The 27,158-nt window shown below is 55.0% G+C and overlaps 1 protein-coding gene across 2 annotated transcripts in view; it reads left to right on the top strand.

Annotated features, from left to right (window-relative positions):
- Positions 1-27,158, top strand: part of TTC7A (tetratricopeptide repeat domain 7A) — a 118,622-nt gene that overhangs the window by 64,503 nt on the left and 26,961 nt on the right. For both annotated transcript variants that reach the window (XM_055400912.2, XM_055400913.2), the window contains exons 12-15: positions 8,690-8,807; positions 10,443-10,500; positions 11,584-11,656; positions 14,302-14,462. In XM_055400912.2, coding sequence (XP_055256887.2) covers positions 8,690-8,807; positions 10,443-10,500; positions 11,584-11,656; positions 14,302-14,462 — 410 coding nt within the window. The remainder of the gene's footprint in view (positions 1-8,689; positions 8,808-10,442; positions 10,501-11,583; positions 11,657-14,301; positions 14,463-27,158) is intronic.

The following is a 27,158-nucleotide window of genomic DNA, read 5'->3' as shown; positions in this document are numbered from 1 at the left end:
CAGAATTAGCAGCCTCTTCAACTCCTCCAGCTTTGGGGAGGGAGATTTTGCATTCTAACCCTTCCCACTAAGTATGCTGAGGACCCTCTCAGAGGGCCTCCTGCCTCACCACCCAGTGGGCCTCATCCTGGCTCTGCTGCAAGGACTGGCTCCCTCGCGTTAGGGGTGGGGGCCGGGGAGCAGCACCTTTCCCTCTGTTCCCTGGTCCTCAGGTCCCCATGTATGACGTGCGAGTATGGCCCTGCCTTGGCCCCACCCGACTGTGGGAAGTGGGGGAGGACAAAGCATGGCTTTTGGCCCCAGGCTTTATGATGTCCTGTAAGACTGATCAGTAATAGGCTCTCAGCACTTGGAGAAGACAGCGTGATGAGGGGGTAAGAGTTTCACTGTCGTGTGGTGTAAATGACGAATGTCAGGAGAAGGCTGGACAGGTCAGGGAGGCCTCCAGGAGGAGGGGGCCTTGGATGGGGCTCAGAGGTGGTCCCTTCCATCGCAGCTTGCTTTCCTCAGCCTCATGGTTACTGGGAAGTTGCCTGTCCCCCAAGTGTTTTTCGGGAGACTGTTGGTGTCTTCCACCCTAGAGGATAGGGTCCCCTTCGGGTGGTGGCTGGGTACCAGCAGAGTGAGGACCCAGGCTGAGCACAGCAGCAGCGGGTGGTCGTGTGAGCCAGAGGATGCAGAGGGTGGGCTCGCTGACCCCTAGCTCACAGCCCTGTGTGTTCCCAAGGCTCCAGAGAGGGACCTCAAGTGCATCCCTGGGACAAAGCCCAAATACCCACCTCGCCAAGGGTGGATGGGGAGGGCATCTGTGCTCCCAGGAGCTGCCGGCTCTGAGACGGCTGTGGGTCCACCCAGGCAGTGCCGCCCTTGCCAGGAAGCCCTAAATTTAGGTCTTCCCGCCGCGGAGGAGCTGTTTCCCTCAGCAGTATAATGACAGTAATTATGTGCATTCAGATTACATGGTAATAAAATTAGGATCCAATCAGTCCAAATTGAAATCAGATGAGTTGGGAGCAAAGTAATCAATGACAACATAAATAGAAAAGCCCAAAAGGAAACCTCAGCATGCAGACTTGATATCTGAATTGGGGAGGAGGGTGAGTGAGCCATTTAACCTCAGCTGAGAAACATATTTGGGTTTGGAGGCTAGTTTGCTAGAGTTTAAATCGGGTCCAGGTTAGAGCGTGATCCTGCTGTAGGGCTGGGGCGGGCTGCTGGCAGCCTTCCTTGCTCTGGAACCTTACATTCTCTTACCTTCCCGAAAGCCCCATTTATACCTGCCTTGGACACTTAGCATGATGCATTGCATCTCCTGTTGCATGTGTTTCTTGAAAGCAGGAACTCTCCTCTTTCTTGAAACTGCGGCCCAGAGTTCATGCCGGGTGCTGATTGGATGGATCCTACTTGGCAAGGAATTCTGCCGTATATGGTACTTGCCTTTCCATCTAAACAGGAAGCTTCTTCACATACTGTATCTCATATCATCAGCCCTTTGCCCCCATGAAGGACCCTGCATATAGTAGGTGTTCAGAAATATAGATTGACTTTGGCTCCAGCCAGCTGGGAGGGACAGGTGTGAGAAATCTACATTTGGTTCCCGGGCCTTCCTGCTCCCTGGGTTGGTGCTGGGCTGAGAGCAGGCTGTGGGTGGCCAGGAGCAGCCCGTTCTCCTAGGAGGCCAGGGAAGGGCAGCCCATGCTCTCTGTCCTCAAGGCTCTGAGCAGAAAGAATGGGTCTGACAGGCAGGCAGAGGGGCGCTGGTGCTGGTGGCAAGCAGAGATCCTGAAAGGTGTCTGACGCCACCTCCGTCTACTGCCTTCATGTCTCTTCTGACTCATGTCAGCCCCCAGCAGGCCCAGCCATTACCCAGCCAAGCCCCGTGAGCAGGGGATGGAGATCTGGGGGTGGACAGTTTGGCCCAGGTTGCAGGAAGGGAGGCTGAAACTGGGACTTGGAAACATGAGTTGTGCTGGGTGAAAGCGGACTAGGTGGCCATGTGCCCAGAGGTGGAGCACCTGTTATCCCCATGACCTGTCCTTATGCCTAGGGCTAATGTCCCTGTGCCCAGAGCCAGTGTGGCGTGCTCTGGGCTGGGTCTGAGAGCAAACTGCCCAAGTGAGGGTAGGTGAGGAGGGGCCTGGGCAGAGGGGCCTGTGATGTCCCAGGGTTGAGAGCACTGGTCCCACCTTTTATTGAGTGCAGGAGGGTGTCGTGTCCAGGCTCTGACCTGAACAGCAGTGGGGCAGCCTCCTGCCTCAACACCCTCTTGCCAGGATCCCCAGCCAGTTATTTGAAGCAGGAGAAAGAGGAGCTGTAAATATTTTTTCATATCCCTGCAGACAAAATTAGTTCAGATTCATTTAATTAAAAAGATTAAAACCTTTCTAGTTGGTGATGGACAGGGAGGCCTGGTGTGCTGCGGTTCTTGGGGTCGGAAAGAGTTGGACACGACTGAGCAACTGGACTGAACTGAGGCAGCTAGGGGATGCGTGTGTGTGTGTCACACATCGAAGGAGAGGAGGTTGTGGAACTGAAAAGCAAGCCATGCTTGTTATTTAAAAAGTCTGTGGTGCTGTCCCTCAGCCTCTTCCCCTAAGGTGGTGGATGGGGTAGTGGAAAGAGTGCAGGCTTTGGAGGCTGGGAGGATAGGGTTCAAATCCCTGGCCTCCCACTTAGTAGCTTTGTGACTCTGGGTAAGTAATTTACCCTCTCTGTGCCTTATCAGTAACCTGGAGATAGTTGTATCCACCATTACAGGATGGCTGTGACCGCCCCCCCACCCCGCCCAGAGCTGAGCGGTGTCCCTGCTTAGCACATGGGAGGTGCCGGGTCAATGGTAACCATCCCTGTGATGGCCCCTTGAAAACAGCAGCCTCTCAGAAAGGATGCGCCTTTGTGGTTTTGCCTTTGTATTTTGAGATTCAGAAAGATGGATCAAGTGTTTTGGAGTCCAGAAAGAATGCCAGCTGTCCTGCCTTGAGCTTGTGGAGATAAGGAAGAGTACCTGTTCCTTTCAGGAAGAAAAAATGTGTATTTGAGAGAGCAGATGACAATAGGTCCTGGACCCTGTGGGAAGCAACTAAGGACAAACTGGAGGTGCTGTTTAAACAGAGCTTTGCGGGCTCAGAAATGACCTTTCTCTGGTTCCCTGGGCAGGAGGAAGGGGTACAACCAGTTTGGCACCTGCAAGATGAACCAGGCAGCCCGAGCAGGAGCCAAAGTGTACAAGCCAGGAGCCTGACTGTGCAGGGACCAAATTAGGAGAACTGGAGATAGGCAGGAACTTGGAAAAGCACGGGAACACTTGCCTTACTTACAGAAAGCAAAAGCAAGGGAACAAAATGCTACAGCCTTCCTTACATCCTTTTCCCAAAGGGTCACAGAGGAGAAAAAGGAAGACCCACAGAGGGCAGCCATGAACCGAGCAGCTCTGAAAGACCTAGATATGGACTCAGAAGACCTGCGTTGAAAACTTAGAAAAAGTTCTCCCACTTACTAGCGGGGTGACCTCAGATGGGTCCCCTAAGTGCCCTGTGCCTCTGAACCTCAGCTGTGAAAAACCCTTCTGTCAGCTGGCCACCGTGCTGTGACGCTCCGCTGGGTACCCAGCTGCTCTGGAATTGCAAGGGAGGACGGGGGGGAATCTCCTCCTGGGTTTCGTGGCAGAGTTACAGCTAAAGGAGGTGTTAGAAAGCAGTGCAGGGGGACTTCCCTGGTGGTCCAGTGGTTAAGAATCCGCCTGCTAATGCAGGGGACAGGAGTTTGATCCCTGGTCCGGGAAGATCCCACGTGCCACAGAGCAAATAAGCCCATGCGCCACAGCTTTTGAGACAGCGCTCTAGAGCCTGTGTTCCACAAGAGAAGCCACCACAATGAGAGGCCCTCTTGAAGCAACAAAGACCCCGTGCAGCCAAAAATAAATAATAAAAAAAGAAAAAAAGCAGTGTAGGAGAATGGTTGAAAGCTTTGAAAACCCGTCACCCTAGAAGTATTTTGATGAGCAAGGAGGCACAGTGCTGTAACCTGAGCAGATCTTACTGAAGCAGGGGCCACAACTCTAGAGCCATTAGCTGTTCACTGTGGAGGCCACAGGAGGAGGCATGTGGGGACTGGGAAGGGCAGGTGAGGTGTCAGATGGCTGGGTGGTTGTAGATGGGCAGGCTCTGGGCAGCTCAGTCAGCAATTTGCTTGTCACATCATAGATTGAGACCTACTACTGGGTTGTGAGATAGAATCCTTTTATAAAAGGAATAGAGAATAGCACAGAAAATATCTGAGCGTATCACGCACAGTAGAAGTGAGTACTGTGACACGGCCAGGTGGGCGGTTACAGGTATGTGTGTCGCAGACTGTGGCGGGGGAGGGGTCAGAGAGGTGGATTGACCTGGCACAGCCGACTGCAAGGAGACCCTGTTCTCCTTGTGTAGAGTCACTGCTTTTCTGTGATTAAGGGTCACGCCAGAGACGGAAGGCAGACAGTGGTGTCCTCTCTCTGGGTTCCAGGAAGATCTTTGATGCCGGTTCCTAACTTGTCAGTGAGTCCAGGTAGCTGTAGGGGACACGGACTCTACCCAGATGGCACCTGCCACCTGTATTAGACTGAGACTTAAAAAAATTCTGGAAAATTAAGCTAATTATAGATCTAATATCACAGCTAATAGTAACAGTGGTAGTTTCAGTTCAGTTCAGTCACTCAGTCGTGTCCGACTCTTTGTGACCCCACAGCACACCAGGCCTCCCTGTCCATCACCAACTCCCAGAGTTCACTCAAACCTATGTTCATCGAGTCGGTGATGCCATCCAGCCATCTCATCCTCTGTCATCCCCTTCTCCTCCCGCCCCCAATTCCTCCCAGCATCAGAGTCTTTTCCAGTGAGTCAACTCGTCGCATCAGGTGGCCAAAGTATTGGAGTTTCAGCTTTAGCATCAGTCCTTCCAATGAACACCCAGGATTGATCTCCTCTAGAATGGACTGGTTGGATCTCCTTGCAGTCCAAGGGACTCTCAAGAGTCTTCTCCAGCACCACAGTTCAAAAGCATCCATTCTTTGGTGCTCAGCCCTCTTCACAGTCCAGCTCCCACATGTAGGTTTCTTCAAGCATTGCTTGAGTGTTTGGTGTGTCTTTATTTCATCGTTCAGTCCTCCCCACAATCCTGTGAGATCCAAACCTGTTATCACCATGTTACAGAAGAAGGAACTGGGTCACAGCAGAGCGAAGCAACTTGCCCAAGGTCATACAGTAAATAGCCAAGCCAGGATTTGAGTTCAGGAAGCCTGACCCTAATGCTTGTGTTCTTAGCTGCTAGTCTGTCCTGATCTTTACATGGAAAACTTACTCAGGGGTGTGGAGTGATTCTGGATTTAGGTGGGTTTATCACACTTTAAGGTTTCCCTGATGACTCAGTTGGTAAAGAATCTGCCTGTAATGTAGGAGACCTTCGTTCAGTTCCTGGGTCGGGAAGATCTACTGGAGAAGGGAAAGGCTACCCACTCCATCATTCTGGCCTGGAGAATTCTACGGATTGTATAGTCATGGGGTCTCAAAGAGTCGGACACAACTAAGCGAGTTTCACTTTCACTTCACTTCATCACACTTAAAGACAAAGGTGGGAAAACCATATTCTCAAGAGTTTTAGGATTCCCACTCCTGTCTTAGATGAAGGGGAATTGTGGATTATGTATTTATATTTTATATTTAAAATACATATATATTGGGGGATTTTGTTGATTTTTAATGTGACACCTTTTTCCCCTTTGGCTAGATAAAGTACCCATGAATAAATATATTAATACTGTATATTATCATATTTAATAAAATTAGTATTTTTCTTCATCATAATCATCGCTTTGACTCCACATGGTAGGTAATTGAGATCAAAAGTGCTGTCGGCCATGAGAAAAAGTGGTACACTGAGGCCTTGTGGGTTTGATTTGAGACAAATGCTGACACCATGCTCAGAGATCATTTTAAACTATGTGGGCAAGGCTGGCAAGTACTGGCCAAGGATGGCTACTAACCTGGAGTCAGAGTGGATCACAAGTTGGAAAACTAAGGATATATGTTGTCACTTTTTGAAACTAAAGGCTGGTGAGCCCTGTTAATCCAGAATATGATATACATGAATTGCAGAGTAACTTTTCCCGGTATGCCAGTAATTGCTGAGCTTCATTCCTGGCACCTTCTCTGCGTGGGTTGCAGGAGATAGAAGTTGGCATTTGCCTAGGAGAAGGACATGGCCATGAGAAGAGTGTATACACATGGAGTGCAGGAGGTTTCTGAGTTCTATCTATAATTCGTATGCAGGAGACCTGGGTTCGATCCCTGGGTTGGAAAGATCCCCTGGAGATGGGAAAGGCTACCCACTCCAGTATTCTGGGCTTGGAGAATTCCACAGACTGTATGGTCCGTGGGATCGCAAAGAGTTGGACACGATTAAGTGACTTTCACTTGGTGATTTAGAAAAAAGCTCGCTCCCATTTCAGTGGCTCACAGTGATGCCTGAAGACAGTGTGGGAGACAAACCACACCAGCATTGGGCATGTTTCAGAGCAGGCAAGATGCTGTTTGCTCACCTACCCTTCCCTTGGTGCTTCCTGTCCCCTCTGCCACGAGGCCTCCTAGGATAACCCCAGCCAGGCAGTTTCCCCCTCTTGGATCTTCCGTGGCCCCAAGCCAGCACCACACAATGGAGCCTTAATTAAGAGCCACCCTGTCCCATGGGGTCCTTCCTCGTTAGAGATTCCATGTGTGCTTCATCCAAACATCCTGTACCTATGACACTGGGCCGCCCCAGCCAAGCCCAGCACAGAGCCGAGTGCTGCAGAAGCCTCCATGGAGATATGTAGGGAGGAGTGGTTAAGAGTTGGGAAGGGGTTGGCCCTAGCTCCTCATTTTGCAGATGAGGACCTTTGGGGCACAGAAAGAGGTGACTTGCTCGAGGTCCCGTATCTATCAGGGGCCAAGCCTGTGTTGAGGGGCTTGAGTGATAGTCGCTCAGTCATCTGACTGTGCGAACCCATGGACTATAGCCCACCAGGCTCCTCTGTCCATGGGATTCTCCGGGCAAGAAGACTGGAGTGGGGTGCCATTCCCTTCTCCAGGGATGTTGGGGGGCTTGCCTGGTGCTCAGCCTGGCTCTGACTTCAGGCTCCGCAACTCTCCTGCATCCTGCGGGGCCACGTGCTCCAGGAGACAGATCTCTGCATCCACTGCCCTCAGTCCTCCCAGCAGCCGAGACCGGGCAGCAGGCAGCCGTGAGGTTTCCTGAGCTGCCTGCTTCCCCTGAACCCAGGACCTCAGGCCTGAGAGTGACAGAGGCCCAGCTCAGCTTCCGTGTCCTTCCAGTGACAGTGGCTGGAGCTCGACCACGTGCGGGCTGGAGAGCTGCCCCCGTCAGCGTTTGTCAGGGCTCTGGCTGGGTTACTGGGAGCCAGCCCCCACTGCTCTCTGGCTCAGCTCACCCACTCTACCTCTCTTGTATTTCGGGCCTTTTTAACTCCTCTGTCCCGTGGGTTCTCTGCTCTGTCAGCCTTTTCGTGCACATAGCTCCCCACAGCTGTGCCCTCAAGGTGGACTCGGCCCAGCTCGCCTCTCCACAGCTGGCCTGTCTCTCAGCCTCCTCTAATACTCCAGGGAAGGAGAGCCCACCAGTGCCCCCAGCTGTGGCCTGCAGTCAGATGACAAGATGCACAGAGCTGTCCCTCTCCTGCCGAGTGGGGTGGACCTGGGCAGGGACAGGCACTCTGGCTGGGGTGTCAGAACCCAGCTTAACTTTGTGGGCCCATCTGGGTGGTGGAGGGGAGCCCCCCACAAGGGACCCTGACCTCTGGGTGACAGTGGGGCTGTGGGTATGAATCTCCTTGCTGAGGGTGGTACCAATCATTCTTGGTGACACTGCCATACCAGCCACGTGGGCAGATGACATTCCAGGGTTGGACGAAGGGAGGGGTCCTCTGGGAGGCCTGTGAGTGGGCACGACTGAGGCCTCCAGCTGTCCCCTGCCTTGCAGCAGGCCTGCCTGCTGTGTGGGCGCCCCAGAGGGCTCGTGAGGGCCGCCTTGTGTGCCCCTCTGTTCGTGTCGCATGTGATATGTGTACATGTGACCTGCGCCAGTTGGTCCCTTTCCAACTGGAACAGTCCCTCCTGCTCCCAGGACAAAAACAACCCCAGGCCTTTTTCCCCTGAAAAGTTAGAGCGCCTGGTGTCGGGTAGCGAGCTCACAGCCGGAGAAGGCGTGGCAGCCTGCCTGCTCTGCAGAGTGGGCTATCCCAGGGCCTGGTCCCCAAGCCCTGCCTGTACCCCACCCCCACCCCTGCCTGCTGCCGGCTCCCCTGTCTCTGCTGATGAGCAGGGCAGGGACAGACACGGGGCCACGTGAGGAAAGAGGCTGTGGCAGACCGTCCAAGCTCTCAGAGCAGCTGGGGGGAGCTGGGGTCTCTGGAGCAAGGCAGACTTTCCCTGTGAGAGGTAGCATCCCATGACCTGGAACACAGGCCCCTGGATGGGGAAAAGGTCCAGGTTGTCGCAGGTGGAGGAAACAGCTATCCTTCCGTTCAGTGGCTGGGTGGCTTCTGAAAGGGATCTGGGCCTCTCTGGTTGGGTGTGAGGAACTGCAGTTCCGAGGGTCCCAGGCTGGGTGCCTGTGGATAGCGGCCCTCCCCGGTGACCTTTGCCTCTCCTCTTTGCAGCTGGAGGAGGCAGAGCGCTTTGCCATGATGGTGATCCACCTTGGGGAAGAAGCCGGGGAGTTCCTCTCCAAGGGCTACCTGGCACTGGGTCTCACCTACAGCCTGCAGGCCACCGACGGTGAGTGTCGGGACCCGGGAACCTCTGCTCAGGGTGACTTGGGCCTCCTGATGGCCTCCCAGTCCTCTTGTCCCATCAGTGTCCACCCCCCAACACACCTCCTTTGACTCTTCTAGGATAGGTGTGCACACATGTGCACATAAACACACACGTGCAGACGCAGACACTCACACACTGATGTGCATGAGTGTGTGCGCGCACACACACACCCCAGTTCATTTCTGCTTTTGCTGCAACTTTGCCAGCCTCAGGTACGCCCTCTTCATGAACCCGGCTCTTTCTCCTTCAAGGCCCAGCCCCACCTGATCCCTGCCCCTGGAGCTCCTGTGGCATTTGTGCCACCAGCCCTGAGCCCGCAGTGTCTTCGTTCTGGTTCACCTTTACCCGCAGCACCACTGCCGTCTTTTGGGGTCTTTTAAATCCCCCTGATGCATGGCACAGAGCTGGGTACACAGCAAGCATTTACTAAATACTTGGTGCCTAGGTTCCCCTCCTGCTGCCTGGAGCCTGCATTCCCTCCCCAACCCCACCAGCTCCACCTACTTCTGTATCCTTGCAGCCTGACGGAAAAGGAGCGATAGGTCCCCACCCAGGCCAAACCCAGAATAGTCATCAGCTCCCCCACACTCCCCAAATGCCAGTTCTTGGATGCAGGCTTCAGATGCCCACACAGCGAGACGTAGGAACAGCTGGTACTTGCACAAGGAAGGGTAAGATCCTGGTGCAGTGCTAGCTGTTTGTTCTTGAGTGACAGTGGTCACTTCGAGGTGTCAGTGAGGCTCTGATAGGGAACCCTGGGGTCCCCACACACTAGTCAAGTGAGGAAGTCATCAGTCCCTTGGTCAGAGTCCAGAGACTCTCCATGTGCCTTTAATTCTCTAGAAGCAGGGCTGCTCTATGAGCCTGGGACCCCTGACATCTATCCATGCCTGGTGCTGCCAGTAGCATCCTGACCTAGTCTAGCTGGAGCCTGTGACGTCATTTTAAAGCTTCTCAGGGGGTTCAATGTGTAGCTGAGGCTTCATATGCCTATCCTACTGCATTTAAAGCTGGTTTAATTTACCAGGGAGGTGTCTGGTTTGGATTAAAGCAAGAAGCCTCGTGGTCAAAGTGCAATAGAGGGTTCTGGTGGGCCCGCGGAAGAGCAGGTCGTGTCCAGTGGGTACAGACACGGTTAGGGAGGATAAGATATTCTGGAGATGGATGGTGGTGATGGTTGCAAGACATGGTGAATGTACTTAATTCCACTGAATTGTCCACTTGAAATTTGTTAAAATGGTTAGAAAAGAAGGAGCCTCATGAGTAAGGAAGCCTAGGGAGGCACATGCCAGGACAGAGGTGTAACTTTTCTCCAGGAACTCGGGCCTTTGGAAGGATGAAGGTGGCCCATGTGGCAAGGAAGGCAAAGGGGTAGAAGGACCTGTTGCACCAAGAAGTGTGCATGCCAGGAGGCTGGGGCCAGGGGGACACCTGCACCCCTTCTCCCAGTAACCAGGGCACCAGTCCGGAGCATTTGCCAGACAGGGTCCTCGTGGGGCCTCTCACTGCAGAGCTCCATGCCCCGGGTTGGGCAGGGCTGGGTTGGCCCCCCTCCAGCAGCTCGTCACGGCTCTGTCTCTGTCCTATCTCCTGCAGCGACTCTGAAATCCAAGCAGGATGAACTGCACCGGAAAGCACTGCAGACGCTGGAGAGGTGAGGACGCCAAAGGGCAGCATGGCATGAGGTGGCTTGTTCTCCTGCTCTCTCAGGAGACCCTCTGGTGTGACAGAGCAGAGGTTTCTGTCTCCCATTTTGTTGACCAGCAAACTGAGACTCTGAGAGCTCACACAGGAAGCAGGGACAGGCCTTTGGGGTTGGGTAGTCTGGTTGAACATTTCTGCACTGGTGGAGCTGCCCCCAGGCTCAGCTCTCCTGCTTCCGAGTTCAGGGGACATGAGATAAAGCAGGAAAGCACCTTGCACAGTACTCTACAAATAGCAGGGGCTCAAAAAGGGGATTTGCCTCCTCCCAGCCCCTCCCCAACCTGAGAGCTGTGAGGCTCCCTCCCCCAGCCCTCAGAGAGCTTTCCTTGGAGCCCAAAGTCTGGGAGGGAGCATTAGGTTTGGGGGTGGTGGGGGAGAGGCAGAGAAACCCTTCCCCCAGGCCCCTCCTGTGAGGTCCTCTCCACCACAGCCCGGCCCTACCTGAGCATTCCTCTCCCTCCTTCCTCTGGCCATTGTAGGGCTCTTCCTCTGAGCCCGCTACCTCTGAACACAGATGGCAGGGGCTGGGTCGGGGCCTGCCCCAGACTCCTTGTGCCAGCTTCCTAGGAACATCCAACTCCCCTCTGGGGCAGGTTGTTCTCAAACCCAGGAAGGAAGGAGAGTCCCATTCTGGCCAACTCCCTCTGAGCTCCAGGATCAGGGGATAGTTCCTTCCTTCCCCCACCGGCTCTTCACTCCCAAGGCTTCCAGCCCAGAAAGGCCATCCAGCCCCTCCAGAGGTCTTCACTGTCCCACGTAGAGAGAGCAGGTTGCAGGCTCCGTACAGGCCCCAGCCAGGCCAACAGCTGCCCGGGACCTCCTAGTCCCGCCCTCCCAGGTATCCCCCACTTCAGTCAGAGCCAACCCTTTTGGCATGTACCACCCCGGCCTGGACTGCCCCTGGGCTTTCCACCCCAGCCGTCCCACGGGCTGCCCTGGAGGCCTGCTGAAAGCACCCAGCACAGGGCTGACATACTGGAGGTCCTCATCACGCTGGTTGATGGCTGATTCACTGCTCCCCTTCCCAATACAGAGCCCAGCAGCTGGCGCCCGGCGACCCCCAGGTCATCCTCTATGTCTCCCTGCAGCTGGCCCTCGTCCGCCAGGTGAGTCCTCACAGTTCCTAACACCCAGGTCTCTGGGGGTGCTGATCTCCTGGCCCCGCTGCTTTTACCAGCTGTGCGACCCTTTGCAAGTGCCTTGACCTCTCTGAGCCTCTATTCTTTATCTGTCATGTAAGTGCCTTCATACTCCACCTCAGAGGGCCCAGGCAAGGATTAAGTCAGCTACTGTGGTAAAGCCCCTGACCTCTGGTGGGCACACAGGAAGGGCTTGTTCTCTGCCCTCACTCCCCCTGCAACACGTCTGTCTCCTGAGAAGTTGACAGGAGACCTCAGTAAACATTTGTGTCCTCATCCCCAGGGGCCTAGGGGAGCAGAGAGATTGTCATGTGGAGCTGCTTCTGTGCAACACAGAGCTTCCGTGTAGACGCCACCGCCAGGCTCGGCCTCAGGGGCCTCCTATCCGCTGACCACCTCGATCCCCAAGGCTCTCCAGGCCAACCTGCCTGCCTTCTCTGAGCTGAGCTATTGGTGCCGAAAGGTCTGTTGAGGGACTTGAGTGAGGTCAGGCAGTCACCCACCCAGCTGGTTGCCTGTCAGAAAAAAGTGAAGGTTCCATCCCCCAGGCCCCTCAGAGCCTCTGCTCTCACGTGGGCCCCTCAGGCTGGTGCTCTGTGCAGCAGGGCCTCTCGGCGGCCTTGCTCTGGTGATTGTGGACACTGGGCCACTCAGGGACTGCAGACAAGCCAGCAGGACTGGGGCTGGGCTCTAGCCTGCCAGAGAGGGGTCCGCAGAGCCCTCTGAGTGGTGGCTGCTTGTGGTCAGGTGATGGGCAGCCTGGCTGACAAGAGTGCTGCCATGCTTTCACGGGCGCAGGCCAGCCCTGCAGCTGACAAGGAGGGTGCCGTTGGCCCCATCCGACACCTGAGGCGCTGCGGCTCTGCTGAGCTCAGGAGCTGGGAGCTGGCCGTGCCTGCACAGTTCAGCTTCAGAGCCCACTCTGACCTAGTTAGAGCAGCCCCGTGTGGCTCTTAAGTATTCTGTTCCCCTGTCCTATTTGGAAGCGGGCACTTGGAGCCTTGTCCACCAGCCTGGTGGTTGGTTTTACAGGTCGCTGTTAACTTCCGGCCCCTGGTTTTCTCTTCAGGGAGCCGTCTTTCCAACCCCTCATGCCACTTGCCCCCAGTTCCCAACTCCCAGGTCCTGAAGCAGGCACTCGGTACCTCTCCGCCACTGTCTCCAGAAACATCAGTCCGCTCTGGTGCCCCCTGGAGCGTGGACACAAAGATATCCAAGACCAGTTTATTTTTAGCCCTCAGTTGGAGAACCAGTACTTTCCTTGCCAGTCCAGTTCCTGATAAACCTTCTGTGATGCATTTTTTAGTGTCTTTAATTATGCAGTCACCTCTGATGAATGGCATCTGTCCTCCGGAAAGATGGCTGGGCCAGACCAGTGGAACCTGGTACCCCGTGTCCTTAGGGCCCCCGGATCTTGGTAACCTCAGGGGATTGAGGGTCTCTGAATGGACTGTAAGCCAATCCTGCCTGCCTGGGTCTCTGAGGCCCTCTGTGCCATCCTGCCCGAAGCCTGTCTGGCTGCTCAAACAGTGAGGGTGGCGGGTTTGGACACGCAGCCCAGGATCATGCTGCTGGAACAGCCTTGGGGTGGGGGCATGGGCAAGCTGAGCCAGCAGTCCCACTGACCTTAGCTTCCTCCTTTACTTTCCATGACCTTTCCACAGAAGGAAGTCCCCTTGGGAGAACTCTGGGCCTGGCAGTAGTGTAGAGACCAGGTGGAGACCAGGCAGGGGTTAGGCATGGCAGGGACCAGAGCCCCCAGGTGACCTGTGTACCGCAGGCCCCTCCCGGAGTATTGGAGATGTAGGTCTGGGGTTTGGTCAAGAGCAAGACTTTTGGAAAAAGACAGTGAGGTTCCTGGGAGGATGAGGCCTGGTGTGGCTAGTGTCTCAAATAGCTGACAACCGCTAAGCCTGAGCGCCTAAGCAAACATGTCTCTCTGGACTGGAAGGAAGGCTCTTAACCTGTTCATTAGCTGCCTGGGCTTTGGGGGCTTAAAGAGGGAAATTCACATTTTCAAACGTGTTCCATGCCCAGCAGGACATTTTTCCTATATTGTCTCGCCCTGTCAGCCAGTGTCGTAGGTAGGACTGTTATCCTTCTTTTGCAGCGTAAGAACTGCAGCTCAGAGAGGCCAAGTCCCCTGCCCCGGCGCCAGCTGGGAAGTGGCAGAGTTGGAATTTACATCCCGTCTGACCCCAGGCCTAAGCTCTTGCCACTGTGAGCCTCTGAGTAGGAGGCAACATGTGTCTGTCAGCCCCAATCACTGCGAGAACGGGTTCAGAGAAGAGATCTGTAGCCAGTGCTCTGGGTGGCCTCTCACAGTCCCCCTCCTCCAGTTTGGTTGGGGCTTCCCGACCAGTCCTTCGTGGTCCGTGGTGGACCTGCCCCTCTTTTCTCTCTTCTGTGGAGACACCACTGACTTGGAACAGCAGACCCTTCTTGCCATGGTGTTCAAGGGTGTGTTTTCTCATCAGAGCCCCTGCCTGCCCCTCAGTGCCTGCAGTCTCACTTGGGTCTGCTGCGCCTCGTGGGCTGGCACCTGGCTCCCGAGTCCGGGGAGCAGTGTGGGCCTTGGGGAAGGTCGCTAAGCCGGCAGTTTTCTCCGGCAGATCTCCAGCGCCATGGAGCAGCTGCAGGAGGCCCTGAAAGTGTGCAGGGACGACGCCAATGCCCTCCATCTGCTGGCACTCCTCTTCTCCGCCCAGAAACACTACCAGCACGCCCTGGACGTGATCAACATGGCCATCACGGAATACCCTGAGAACTTCAAGTGAGTTCCCTGTGGACGCTGCTGGGCTGGGAGGCTGGTTGTGCACACACTGAGAGTCAAGGCGGGCCGAGGACCTGTGGGCTCGGAGCCTGGCTCTGGTGTTTTGTTTGGTGCCAGGAGGCACCGTGTGTGGAGGGGGAAGCTCAGTGGTAACTGCAGACTCCGCGGGGGGCTGTGTGGACCACCAAGGAGACTTGTGCGCTACGATAACATGCCCGAGCCGCTTCCATCCCGCCCTGCACTCTACATTTGAGCGTCAAGGGGACGCTAACTTGTGTGACTTAACCATAACCCTGGCATAGCCAGCCAAGGATGGTTTCTAACAGTTTCTGGGCTGATGGAGGCCATGTGAGCTGGCCCCTACCTCCAAGAAGGCCACAGGCAGTCAAGGTGAAGATTTATATCCCCACAGGGTGGTCCTGGCCTTTCCCTCTATTCTCGGCTCCTCCACAGCTCCTGCTTGCCACATCACCCAGATGCCTGCCTCTAGGGAGCAGGGTTCACGCTGCACGTGGCCCCACTGGTGGTGGGTAGGGCAGGACTAGACCGTCTTGCCTCCACCTATACACAGGGCACCTGCTGCCATCCAACCAGCACCCTGGGGAACAAGAGCCTCACTGGCTGGCTGAGGCAGAAGGATGCATTGCCCCTTGGGACGAAATGGGGAGAAGGTCATCTTTTGATTGCTGCCCTCCTTGCCTGGGACAGGTGACATAGGGTGCTAATAAACCCTGTTTCTCTGAATCCCATGATCCCAGAATGAGGGGCCCTGAGCACCTCCACTCCCATTGTGCTCAGGGTTTGAAAGAGAACCCTTTAGGCAGCCAAAGGCTGTTGTCTTTAGACAGCAGAAAGGAGTGTGGTCCTGGTGCCCTGAGAGGTGACTCACGCTGGCAGTGAGAACAGTTCCACAAAGAATTAGGGAAATTAGTGGGTGCCACAGCCGAGATCAGTGATCGAGGGGAGCTGCAGGCGGCCCAGCCCAGGGAGAGCCCCCTCCACATGGATAGCCCAAGCACTTGTCTGTTTACTTATAGTCCAGCAGAGGCAGGACTGACCCTTTGCACCAGGGGCTCAGGCTTTCCTGTGCCTTGGGCCTCCTTCAGAAGATGCCACGGTGGCTTCGCCTGTGGACTTTGCTGGGAGTGGCTTCCTCCTCACCAAGTCTTATGAACACAAAGGACCGACTATGTGGAGCTGGCCTTGCCCCATCTTAGCTCACACCTGACGAGGGGCAGCTGGGACCCACCTGGGCCAGAACAGCGGGGTCAGGAGTCATGATGCTGTGGGCGGGCTGGGGGTGTTAGTCTGGACTAGGGTCAGCAGAGCCCAGGTAGGTTCCTGCTGCCTCCGGTCAGGTGTGAGCCAAGATGGTGCGAGGCCAGCTCCACATAGCCGGTCCTTTGTGTTCACAAGACAGCCCTGGCTCTTGGCCTCCCTCATATATTTGAGAGATTATTAAAATTGAAATTAGTTCACTTTAAAAGGCATGTCGCCTAGGGCATACACCACGTAGATAGAGCCATGTGTGTGGAAAGGTGTCGTTACCTAATCCCAAATACAGTACAGCAAGACCTACTGTTTAGAAGTTTATTTTTAACTTTTATAAAAATACAGGAAGGACAAAGGTCTTCCTCTCGTAGTACCAGTTAACCTGGCTTTTTCCCAAGCTCAAGACTGTCTGGCAGGGTCAGACCCATGGTGTGCTGCATATGTGTGTGTTCAAACGTGCCTCTGTGTGTTTTATTGTCAGTTAGGCTTCGGTGAAAGGGTTAGAACAGTAAGAGGGTTAGAATCCTTGTCCAGCCCCTGGCTCAGAGTGTGTGTCACAGAAGAAACCAGAGGCTGGGCCAGGCGTCCGACGCTGTCCTTTATCCGAGTGAAATCTTCCATGTATTAGACGGAGACGGAGCAGACGGGCGCAGAGCTGTCCTGTGGAAGCCACAGAAGGGGCTGCACATACTGCTCCCTGGGGCCCCCGGTCCAGTGCAGGAGCTTCCCGTGCCAGTGTCACCCATCTGACCGCACGTGTCTCTTCCTGACTCCTGGGCTGAATGCTCTCTGCTGGCAGGATGCCCTCCCTGGCCTGATGTGGGGAGGCCAGCGCCACCTTTTGAAGTCAGCTTGAAACTTACCGTGTGTGAGGCAGAAGCCCTCCTCGCCTGTCTTGTTCCACGCCCTGGGAGGTGTCTCCTGCCACCCGCCATCCTCTTCCTCCTCGCCAGCCCCCCCCCCAACCTGCTCCTGGTTCTTGGGCTGAGTGCGAAACTGTCTCTTTCTAGTCCCCCAAGTATACTTTCCACCACCCCCTTCTTTCCTCTCACCTCACTCAGGTGCGGACTCTTTCACCAGGAAATGCTTCAGTCACTCAAAGTGTCTTGGAGAGGTGTGTGGGGGGGGGGATGTGCTTGCTGTGAGGTTGGTGACTTCCCCCGGAGCCCCGTGGGTGGCCTTCTGGGCCCCCAAGAATATCTCGACCTGAACTGTGACATTTGCGCCTGTGTGCCTGCATCGGGAGAATAGAAGGCAAAAAAGTGGGAGCCCCGGGCGGAGATTGTGCTGGTGGTCAGTGCGTAGGGTGACTGCCGCTTGGTGTCAGCCAGGTCCCCACTTCTGCAGGCAAGAGCCTTCAGCATGGGGCAGTCTCTGCCGTGGGAGCAGAGCCCCTCTATAAAAAAACCGCAGGGCCACTGCAGGGGCCTCAGGCACTCTCGGGGGCTGGAAGCACGGGGAGACACCTCTGATGTCTCAGCCGGAGGAAGGAAAGTGTTTTAAGTCCCATTCCCAGAGCACAGTTGGGGTTCTTGTGTTCCTGTGTCACCACCGAGAAGCCTGCTGTGGCGTGTTTGGAGCCCAGAGCGTCCCATCCCCCATGGTGCTTCCATCTGTGAACCTGCCCATCCAGGGAGAGAGAAGGTTCTTATCTCTGAGCCACCATGTGCCCCTCACATTCATGACCATGGGGAGCTTCCCTTTGAACTGGGCCAGCCCTAAAAGGCTACAAAACTAACTGAATAAAATACAAGGGGCTTCTGGCTTTCAGAACTGTGAGACAGTATATTTCTGTTGTCTTAAACCAAAGAAAAAAAAAGGGAGGGGGTGAGGAGGGAGGGACGGTAGGGTGTGAGGGTGGAATAGCCACCTACCACACAGCACTGTGGAGTGACCTAGGGTGTGACCGTGGGTCTTTGCAAATAACTCAGTGCTTTTCCCCATGGATGAGACCCATGGACTAGCAGGAAATGTCATTGCGCCCATTACAGTCAGGGATCACTGAAGAATGTCACTGCCCTTCAGCTGAAACTGTAGCCTGCTCTTCCAGCTGCTCCCTACATTGGGAACAAGCTGTGTGTGGCTCCAGCTGTTGCCACGGCAGTTAATTAAACCCCTAATCCAATAAATATCAGTGCAGCCAAACAAAAAAATCTGCCCCAGATGATGGGGTATATGCCCTGAGCTCAGCATCATCAATAAGGTCTGTCCTGTGGGCACTCAAAGGCACCAGGTCTGGGCCTGTCTGTTACCCAAGCACCTTGTCGGTTCCAGTGGCTAAGACCTTGCTCTTGCTTTGTGCAGAGTGCCGGAGAGGCTGGCAGACCCCTGTCGGGTGGAGGAGGCCTGGCACAGGGGGATGCCAGGGAGTGGAATAGACCCTTTCCTCTTGGCTTGTCCCCACGTGGGAGCCGCAGCAGGTTCCTGGCTGTCACTTAGCAATGCTCCCTCCAGCAGCTTGCTCCTCCTTCCCATGTCCCCTCCTCCTCAGCTACTGAAAGACTGACATTTCTCCTGCCTCCCTCTGCTTCCAGGGTCCATTGTGAGATTCAGACAAGAGAAGATCTCACAGTCAGTTTACAGCCGGGTTCAAGGGCAGCCATGGGGGAAGGGGAAATGGTCCATAGCCTGTGATGTGAGGCTCAAGGAGGGCAGCACATGCGGTGGGCCAGGGGAGGGCGTCCTGCACATGAGGGTCAGTGGAAGCTGAGAAGTATTCTGGCTCCCTAGCGGCCACCAGGAGGTCACCATTTCCAGGACTCAAGACTCCTGGAGAAAATCCCAGCCTTTGTGGAGCTGACTTCAAATTCAGGGATTAGAAAACATAGCAAAGGGGATCTTTATTTCCGTGCTGTGGGGTGACCTTTAGTTAATGGAGCTTGAGTTTAAAAAGGCAGAAACGTGATGAGGCAGCGGCTGATGGCCCTGCAGGGACAGCATGAGCCTGGCATGACGAGAACCAGACACCCGAGCAGCTTCCTGAAATGCTGAGGGCTTTCCACTAAGCCCTGAACACATGTGCCGGCCAGGCTGCCCCTGGCCAGTTTGCAGAGGGCCTCAAGGGGGCAGCAGGCTCCCTGTTTGGACCTGGGTTCCAAGCCAGGCCGGGCCTTGGAATTCGAGAGGTCCCCATAGCAAGCTGAGCGATGTCTTAGCTGTTTCCTTCTCCCTTCCTGGGCTTGGGAGTCTCAGCTAGGAGAGTTGAGGGAACAGGCCACTGATAAGCTTGTTCCAGAAGCCATGGAATCCACAGGGTGCTGGTTTTAGGTAACAGATTCCTTGCGCTTTAGTCAGGCTGCTTGTAGGGAAGGTCGCCATAGTAACCAAACAACATTCCTGGGCTAATGATGGGAGCTTTCCAATAACCAGCCTGTCAGTCATTGCTCCCACCCCAGGCCTGGCAGCCTGCCAGACCGGTTTTGAAAGCCCAGGCTATTGGGCTGGCAGGAGAAGAGCAAACTGGGTTTGCCCTTCCCCTCCCCTCTTACCACCCCTCTTAAGAGTCTCTGCCCAGCCCAGGTCCTGCGGGCCTTGGAAGGTCCTAGGGGAAGGGTTGTCTGGGAGCCCTAGGGAGCTTTCCCCAGAGCAGGAGCTATATGGCTCTCTCAACAAGCCAGAGCTCGGCTTGCCACTTGTAAACAAATGGAACTAGTCACAGCATCTCCCTCAGGAAACCTGGGCTGTTTTGGAAAATGTTTGAGCTGATAACTAGGCGTTAGCTGGGGCCAGATGGTGACTGGATCCCGTTAAGGCCGGCGTACGCCTCAAGGGCGCCCTTCCGGTCTCTACCTGGCCTGCCTCACCTTTGTTACAGGTTGCATGTGATAAACTTCTAGCTGTGTGTTCCACCAGGCGGAAGGGATCAGAGTTCTGGGGCTTCCGTTAATGTCTTTGACTTAAACCTACTGTGTTTATTGGGTGATTCTTATTAGGGACTTGGAGTGGATCAAAAGGATGCCTAAAATACCATCACGCCAGTGAGGGGCTGGAATCAAAGGTATGAGCACAAACATAGTTTATCACTTCGCCAGGTTCATTAAACATTCTTGGCTGCCACAGGCCCCGATGAGGATAGCAGCCTCGGGGTGAACTTGCAAGGCCATGCGGTGGAGGGAAGTGTTAAGCCAGGCATAATCGCTGGCACCGGCCTGCTCTTCCCCAAAGGTCAGTTCCTCTTCGGCTCAGCCAGTCTGACGTTCAGCATCTCCCTGCGCTGGTGGCTCTGGGGAGCCTCCTAGGACCTCGCTGCGTGTGACACTGCAGTCACCGAATCTTCTGTCTCCCTGCAGTCCTCTGCTCACACTCCAGCTAGAATGACCTCAGTTATTTTGTTTGGGGAAGAAGAAAGGAAGGAAGGAAGGAAAACAGATTTTTCCAGAAGGAATTCTTTGTTTTAAAGTGGGTTTTAGCTCTTCCTGAGTCTCACTGCTGTCAACATTTGCTGGAGGCAGGTGCTGTGACTGGGCCCTTGGTTTTCGAGCAGGAGTGGCCCGGCCTCTGCAGGTGGGAGAGGACCCAGGAGGCACATTGATACCCATGAAGTAGGGCTGCCCTCTGCAGTGGGTGGTCTTCAGGTCCCCAGATTATCTCACCGGGCAGCAATTCTAGACCAAGGTGTTTGCTTCTTGGTTTCTTATATTGGGCTGGGAGCCAACTTTTGTTCCAATTAAGGATCCTTCTGGAAGTTCTTCCACCCCAGAGTGGTTATGGAATGGCTTCTGTGTGGTTTGTGTTCATATCTTTCATGATCAAGAATGTGTCTTTGGGGAGTCACCTGAAGGAACTGGTCCCCCAGAGTTGAGGGAAGCCAGGCCTGAAGGCCCACTGGGTCAGCCATCGGTCAGCTCAGGTTAGGCCTCAGGTGCCGTGGGTGTAGGCGGCTGTTCCGCAGGTGGGGCAGAACTTTTGAAACAGAGGTGCTAACTCCTGGAGGTGAAAGCTTGCGGGGCTGCTGATTTTAAAGGATTTGAAAGCTTCAAAGTCAGATCATATTGAATGAACTCATTAAGAGGTAGAGTGGCTGGCTCCAGCCTTTTTGGCACCAGGGACTGGTATCGTGGAAGCCACTTTTTATACAGACTGTGGTGGGGTGGGGGGATGGTTTCAGGATTATGCAAGCACATTACACTTATTGTGCACTTTATTCTGTTCTTATATTAGCTTCACCTCAGAGCATCAGTTTTTAGCTCTTGGAGGTTGGGGACCCCTGGGGAGGAGGATCAGTGTGAACTGTAAAAGATTAGGGAACATGAGTCAATGTAATCCTCCAGAACCAAGGAAAAGTGACTGGTTTTTAGGGCCGAGAAAAGTTGCCATAAGTGTCCCTCTCCCTTTCAGGGAGGTCCCCTGTTAGAGCTTTAAAATAATGTCCTGGAGAGCAAGTGTGTGAGCTGAATCAGTTAATTGCTCTGGTGGAGTCTCTCCCAGAGGCAGGGCATTTAGAGGACGCTGAGACCTGTGTCCTTCAGCACTGCCCTGGCCAGGGTGAGAGCCAGATGATTACAGCCCCAGTGGAGGTGAGGGAGTGGCTGGCTCCGACACTCTGGCCGCTCCTCCCCTTCCCCCTGCCCCGATCCAGGGCTAGGAGTGGGGCCTTGGAGCCCCACCTCCAGGCCTTCAGTCCTGTCCCTGCTGGCCCAGCCCCAAGGGGTGCCCTCCTTCACTCGCCTCGCTCCCAAATTCTGCCCACCCTCAGGGACTCCCCTTGGGCTCCACTTTGCCTTGTAGCTCGTGCACTCGGAGCTGACCCACTCACTGAGTATCTGATTCTCTTCTGTTTCCTTTCCTAACTGCCTTGGCTGTGTTGCTTGAGCTTCGCTGAGCGTGTGGAAGCCCCTTTGGGGACAGAGGACAGATGATGGCCAGTCTTCTGTCTCCTCTTCCTCCCTGTAGGGATCCGACAGCTGGGCATCCAGCACATACGTAGACCCCCGATGGGCAGACTGTCGGAGTTGTTTTGTTTGTTCTTTTGGAAGGATGGAGGAAAGGAAGGGAGGGAGGCAGGGAACACATGGGGACGTTGGCTTCTTACAGCCCTCAGAGTGCTCTCACATCCCCTTACCCTGTTTTGTCATTGTCTTGATTTGTTTAGTTTTCTGTCTCACCCTCCTACCCTAAAGGTAAAGAAAGTAACTGGAGAGTTAGCTGGTCTCTCCAGGTCAGATAGCTGATGGAGTGGCAAAGCAGGGCCTAGAACCCCAGCCAGCTGACTAGCTGAACAACCCTGCTATGCTCGAACCCCAAGCACTTCAACAATAATAAAACAGCAGCACACCCAGTGCTTGGCTGTGTGCCAGGCATGGCCCTGAGCACTTTCCATGGATTCACTCAGTCTCCTCACAGCCTGGGAGGTGTAGAAACTGTTGTTAACTCCTGTTTTCCAGATGAAGAGACAGAGGCAGGGAGGGCATAAGTAAGCAGTTGTGCATAACAGGGGCTGGGTAGGTAGTGAGGAAGGGCACCTGTGGGCGAACCCTTTAGGAAGGGCGAGGCCTTGTGTGAGCCTTGTTTCCTCCGAATAGCCCCGAGGGTGTAGCGATACTGTTGTCCCGTTTGACAGAGATGAAACTGAAGCTCTGAGAAGCTGAAATGACTGGCCGGGGGTCACAGGGCTAGAGGAAGGGAAGCTGGGATTTGAACTTGGGTCATCAGACTCAGGCCCCGTTTTCTGGGAAGAGACCCACTTCCCACCGAAGCCCACACTGTACGCAGGCTCTGGCCTCCTGGCTGAGGAGTTAAGACTTTCCAGAGGCGTGGCCGTGGTGACTCAGAGAATAGCCTGCTTTTTCCACTCAATTATGTGTTTTCTATAAAAATAGAACTCTTCATTAAAACAACGCAGCGCGGGCATCAGCTGGAATTACTAATTACTGTCCTTTAAAGAGATAATACCCCCTTTTGTGCCTTTGCAGTACCTGCCGCCACCCTCCCCGCGTCACAGAGGACTCCCATGAGGGCCAGGAGCCAGAGGCCAGGACCGGGGAGACCCACGTAGGCAAGGGGACCGGGAAGAGGGGAGAGTTTCCACAGGGTGTTCTGCAACTTGGCTTCCGTGGTTCCTGGTCCCGGGGACCCTACAGCCTTCCAGGCCCCAGTGAGTCCTTGTGACTCAACTTCCCCTCTGTTATCCAATGATGATTTGTTGAGCGGCGTTAGGTGACGCACTGGGCATATAAAGATGAGAAAGATGTGGTCCCTGCTGGAGCACGGAGCCTCATAGGAAAGACTAGTAGTGATAGAGGGCCTCAGGATGACGGCTGACCTTTCTTGAGGAGTCGCCATGCAGCAGGGCCGGCTGCCTTCACGGTTTCTGTTGCCCGTAGTCCTCCCAGCAGCCCTCCGTGATGGCGCTCTTACCGCCCTTGCTTTACCAACAGCCGGTCAAGCTCAGAGAGGCCCAGGCACCTGCTCGGAAGCAGCAGGGCCTGACAGTGGACCCTCATCGTCTGAGGCCAGAGGCCACGCTTCAGTACGATGTCCTCCTGTTTGCTGGGCAGTAAGTCAGGGGCCAGAGGCGGTTCCCTCAGGCACACAGCAGTTACCGTGCCCAAGTCTTTATTACTGCATATGCTGAGCATATTTTACAGGGAACTTCTTTCAAGGAACCTGAAAGTGAAAATGTGGACCTGTTGTGCTTGCCACCCACACAGCCCATGTCCTTCCCCGCAGCCTGCTCAGTTCTGCCAGCATCCACTATGCCACTGAGGGTGGGGTGCTCGGGTGAGCAGCAGGGAGGAAATACAGAGGAAGATGACTGGAGACCCTGGGTGAGGGGGATGGGCAGGATGAACTCTGACCCCAGGACAGTGCTTGTTGGCTTAGCCAGAGCCATTGTTACAAAAATATCCCGCATTTACAAAATAATGTTTTGTTTTTAAGAAAAGTTTTTGGAAAGGCTCATGCTCACCCAGTTCTGAGGAGTACCACCCTAAGATAGTTCCTCTTCATAGCAGTGGAAAGAAATGATTTGTCTTGGTCTCAGGTGGGAATAGCTCCAAGTCTTAATCCTCTTGACAAATAGTTAGAAGGCTGATCCTGGCCCAGGAGTGCAGGCCAGGCAGAGGGCCTGGGAAGAGAGGCAGGTACTAGGCCCACCCATGCTTTCCCCTGGGAACCTCCATCATCAACTGCTGGCCAGAGCGACCAGAAAGACTTACAAAGGCAGTGACCTGTGGCGACACCCAGAGATGCTGGCCTCACTGGTTTCTGTCTTCCCCCACCGGAGGGGGGCTGGCCCAGATGCAGACAGACTGACTGACTCTGCAGGGCTGAGACTCGTCATGGTTCAGCAGGGACTGGCTCTGTTTAGGTTCGATGAGTACCTGTCTTTGACCCCAGGTGCTGACCTGTGCAGGTGACTCGGAAGAGGACCGGCAGGGACTGCCATGACTCTGGTGATCGTCAGGAAGGATGTGAGTGCTTAGAGGGTGGGCCGCAGCTACACTGGTCTCCTGGCTAGGAACAGGGCGCTCCTGCCTCAGCCTTTGGACTGTGCAGAGTACAAGCACCTGGAACTCTCCTCCTGCAGCCCTGGCAGCTTCACCCCTGCGGTGGGGACAAAGGGCATGGCGTCTGCACTGCCCCTTGCTCCTTCGCCTTCCCCAGAGAGCACACTCACTTTCACATCTGCCTTTAGACGCCTTGGCGGCATGGCGAAGGCATTCGGCCTTAAAAGACCTCACTGTTTATTCTACATCTTACAAAACAGGAAAGGGCTTGCAGGAAGCGGGGGTCGCAGCCGCAGGGGTCACAGCTGAGGTGGTTTCGCTCTGCCTGGATTGGTGTGGCTCTGTCCATCCCCTCTCACCCGTTTCCTTTCTTATGCCCATCTTTCATCCCACCTGCCTTGCTGAACAAGCCGTGCAGGTCTAGGGCTTTCTGAGAGCCTTCGAAGGCAACTGGCCTGAACGCTGATGTTTGGGGCCTTTCAGACCTGCAAGTATAAAAGAATCCCTTCCCAGAGCCTTGGGCAGGCCCATGCTCGAGGACTTAGTGCAGCTGTGGGTTTCTCAGCTGCTGCTTCTGGGTCATCACAGTTCATCCTGCAGGAGTCCCTGGGGCAAACGGGACAAGAGGCTTCACTCCTGTGTCACAGGTTTGGAACCTGTGGCATGCCAGCTGGGTGGCGGTGCGAAGCTGGGGCTTTGGCTCGGGGTTCTCACTCCTGGGCCAGTGTCTGTGCGCTGAGTGATGTCACAGGGCAGGGTCAGGACAGCAGTGGGGCCATTCCCCCGGAATGGCTCTTGTCAGGGCATTGGAGGGCTGCTGGATTCCAGTATCCCAGCCTTCCTGCCTCAGAGACTCTCCTCTGTTGTACTTTTGGCTCTGCCTGGGAGACTATTCTCTGGGATGTGTCACATGGAGCCAGATGCCTTTGTGTCGTGTCCTGAGCTCCCCATTCCTCCCCAGGCCCTGGGACATTTTGCTTCTGGACAGCTTAAAATGGAATCGGCTGGCACTCTGCCTGTTGGCTGCGTGAGTCCAGCCCTCGCTACAGTTCTGAGGCATCCGCGAGCAGATTCCCCACCTGCCTCCTAGCTGGGAGCCGGCAGCGGGAAGCGGTGCCTTCAGAAATCGGCTCTGATTTACCGTGGACCATGAGACCCAGAATGTGGCTGGAGGGTTGTAACAACATGCATACACCCTCATAGTATTAAGCTAAATGGACACCATGTGCTCAGCTGTGTGCCAGGCACCAGGGAAGCGAGGAGGATGCTGGCATGGAGGGAGGCAGGGTCTTGCCCTGCGGGCACTCGTCACCCAGGCAGGGACACACAGCAAGACCCAGGACAAGATAGATGCTAGTTTTACCATCTGTGCATAGGGCTGGCTGCCGAGTGTTTTCTAGAGTATCTGAATCTGTAAATGCTTGATGTGAGTGTTTCTTCATTGTTAAAAGCATAAGCCTATGTGGAAAAACAGAAAACATTATGTGTACACACACACACACACACATATAAGTGAGAGAGAGTGATTTAAATGCTAACTGAAGGTTGTCCTAAGTGGAGAAGGGCAGGGGTGATCACACTTCTCGGAGGAGGACTAAAACTTTGGATTAAAATAGTTTTTTTTTTTTAAGTCTCAGAATCATTTCTTCAGATAACATGTTAGACTCATTCAGTGTATAAAACAGGTATGCCAGGGGCTGGGCTGGCTGAAGGGAGTGGGGAGCTGGGGCTTGCCCCCTCTCTTCCCAGCCCCCACTGCCAGCAGCCTCCCCACGGCTCCACCCCGGAAGCACAGAGTCCTGATGAGGTTGTGGCCCCACCATCCATAGTGGCGCGCTAGGGCCCTGCCAGCCTTGCACCATTGCTTGAAGAACTGGGCCACCCATCCTGGCAGATGGGAGAGGGAGAGAGCCCTGTGCTCCAGCAGGACTAGTAGTTGGTTGTCCTAGAAGAGTGGCAAGGAGTGGGTGGTTTGCTGATCCCTGTTACCAGGTGGAGAGTGTTCGGCGGTGTCCACTGCATGTGGATGCCCATGTCCCCATGACGTAGTAAAAATCCCTGGGGGTAAGGCCCCCATGGGGACACACAGAAGGTGACACCTGGTTAGGAGCTGGCCACATGTCTGTGGACGGGGAGCCCTAGCAGGGGCAACGACATGAAACAAAGCACGGATGAGTTGGGGAGCCTGTCCTATGGTCCAGGGTGCCCCTAATACCCTGTGAGCACCACACAGGTGCCCAGGGTCACGGGGAACAGTGGCGTGGATGGAAGGTGGCACACAGAGTCGTTCTGATTGATGTCACGGTTGGCGCAGGGCTTCTTGCCAAGGAAGATGGTCCCAGTGGTGCTGTACTGTGAGACCAGGGAAATCTCGGGAGCTAACCTGGGCCTCCAGGGATCTGGGACTGAGGGATCCAGCCAGAGGAGGGCTGTCAGAGCGCTTGCCCCAGCCCAGAAAGGATGTGGTTGGGTTGAGAAATTCCACTCTGGGTCGCTCATGCTAATGGAATGTCAGCAGCCGTGAGGAGAAGAGCCTATGTTGGTAGAAGTCACTCTAACACCAGCTCAGCTTTCGGCCACTTCTGTTCCGGGCACATGGTGTGGTTGGATCCACCCCATGGACCCCTGCCGGCTCTCAGGGATGCAGGCAGCGCGCAGGAGGGGGACAGGCCCTGGTGGTGAGGGGCATGCTGCAGAGAAGGCCAGTCTGGGGAGATCTGGGAGCAGAGGAACGCTGCAGGACTGGTCTGCCCAAGGGACTGTCCAGGGAACCAGCTCCCAGTCTCCCTGCCCAGGGGACTCTGCTGTTCTGGGTATCCCTGCCCCCGGGAGAGCTTTCACTTGCACCAATACCTGTTCTAGCCATAGCCCACCATAGTTCTCCTCCTTCCCCCGACTCTCAGCCACATCCTACCCCACGTTCCTTTTCATCAAACACCAGTCCCAGCAAGACCCCCTTCATCCATGCTTTTCCTTG

The sequence above is a fragment of the Moschus berezovskii genome, chromosome 11 (assembly GCF_049115385.1).
Source record: "Moschus berezovskii isolate FMDL1 chromosome 11, NW_MosBer_1.0, whole genome shotgun sequence".
Classification (NCBI taxonomy): domain Eukaryota; kingdom Metazoa; phylum Chordata; class Mammalia; order Artiodactyla; family Moschidae; genus Moschus; species Moschus berezovskii.
This window is presented reverse-complemented; position numbering and strand designations above follow the sequence as displayed.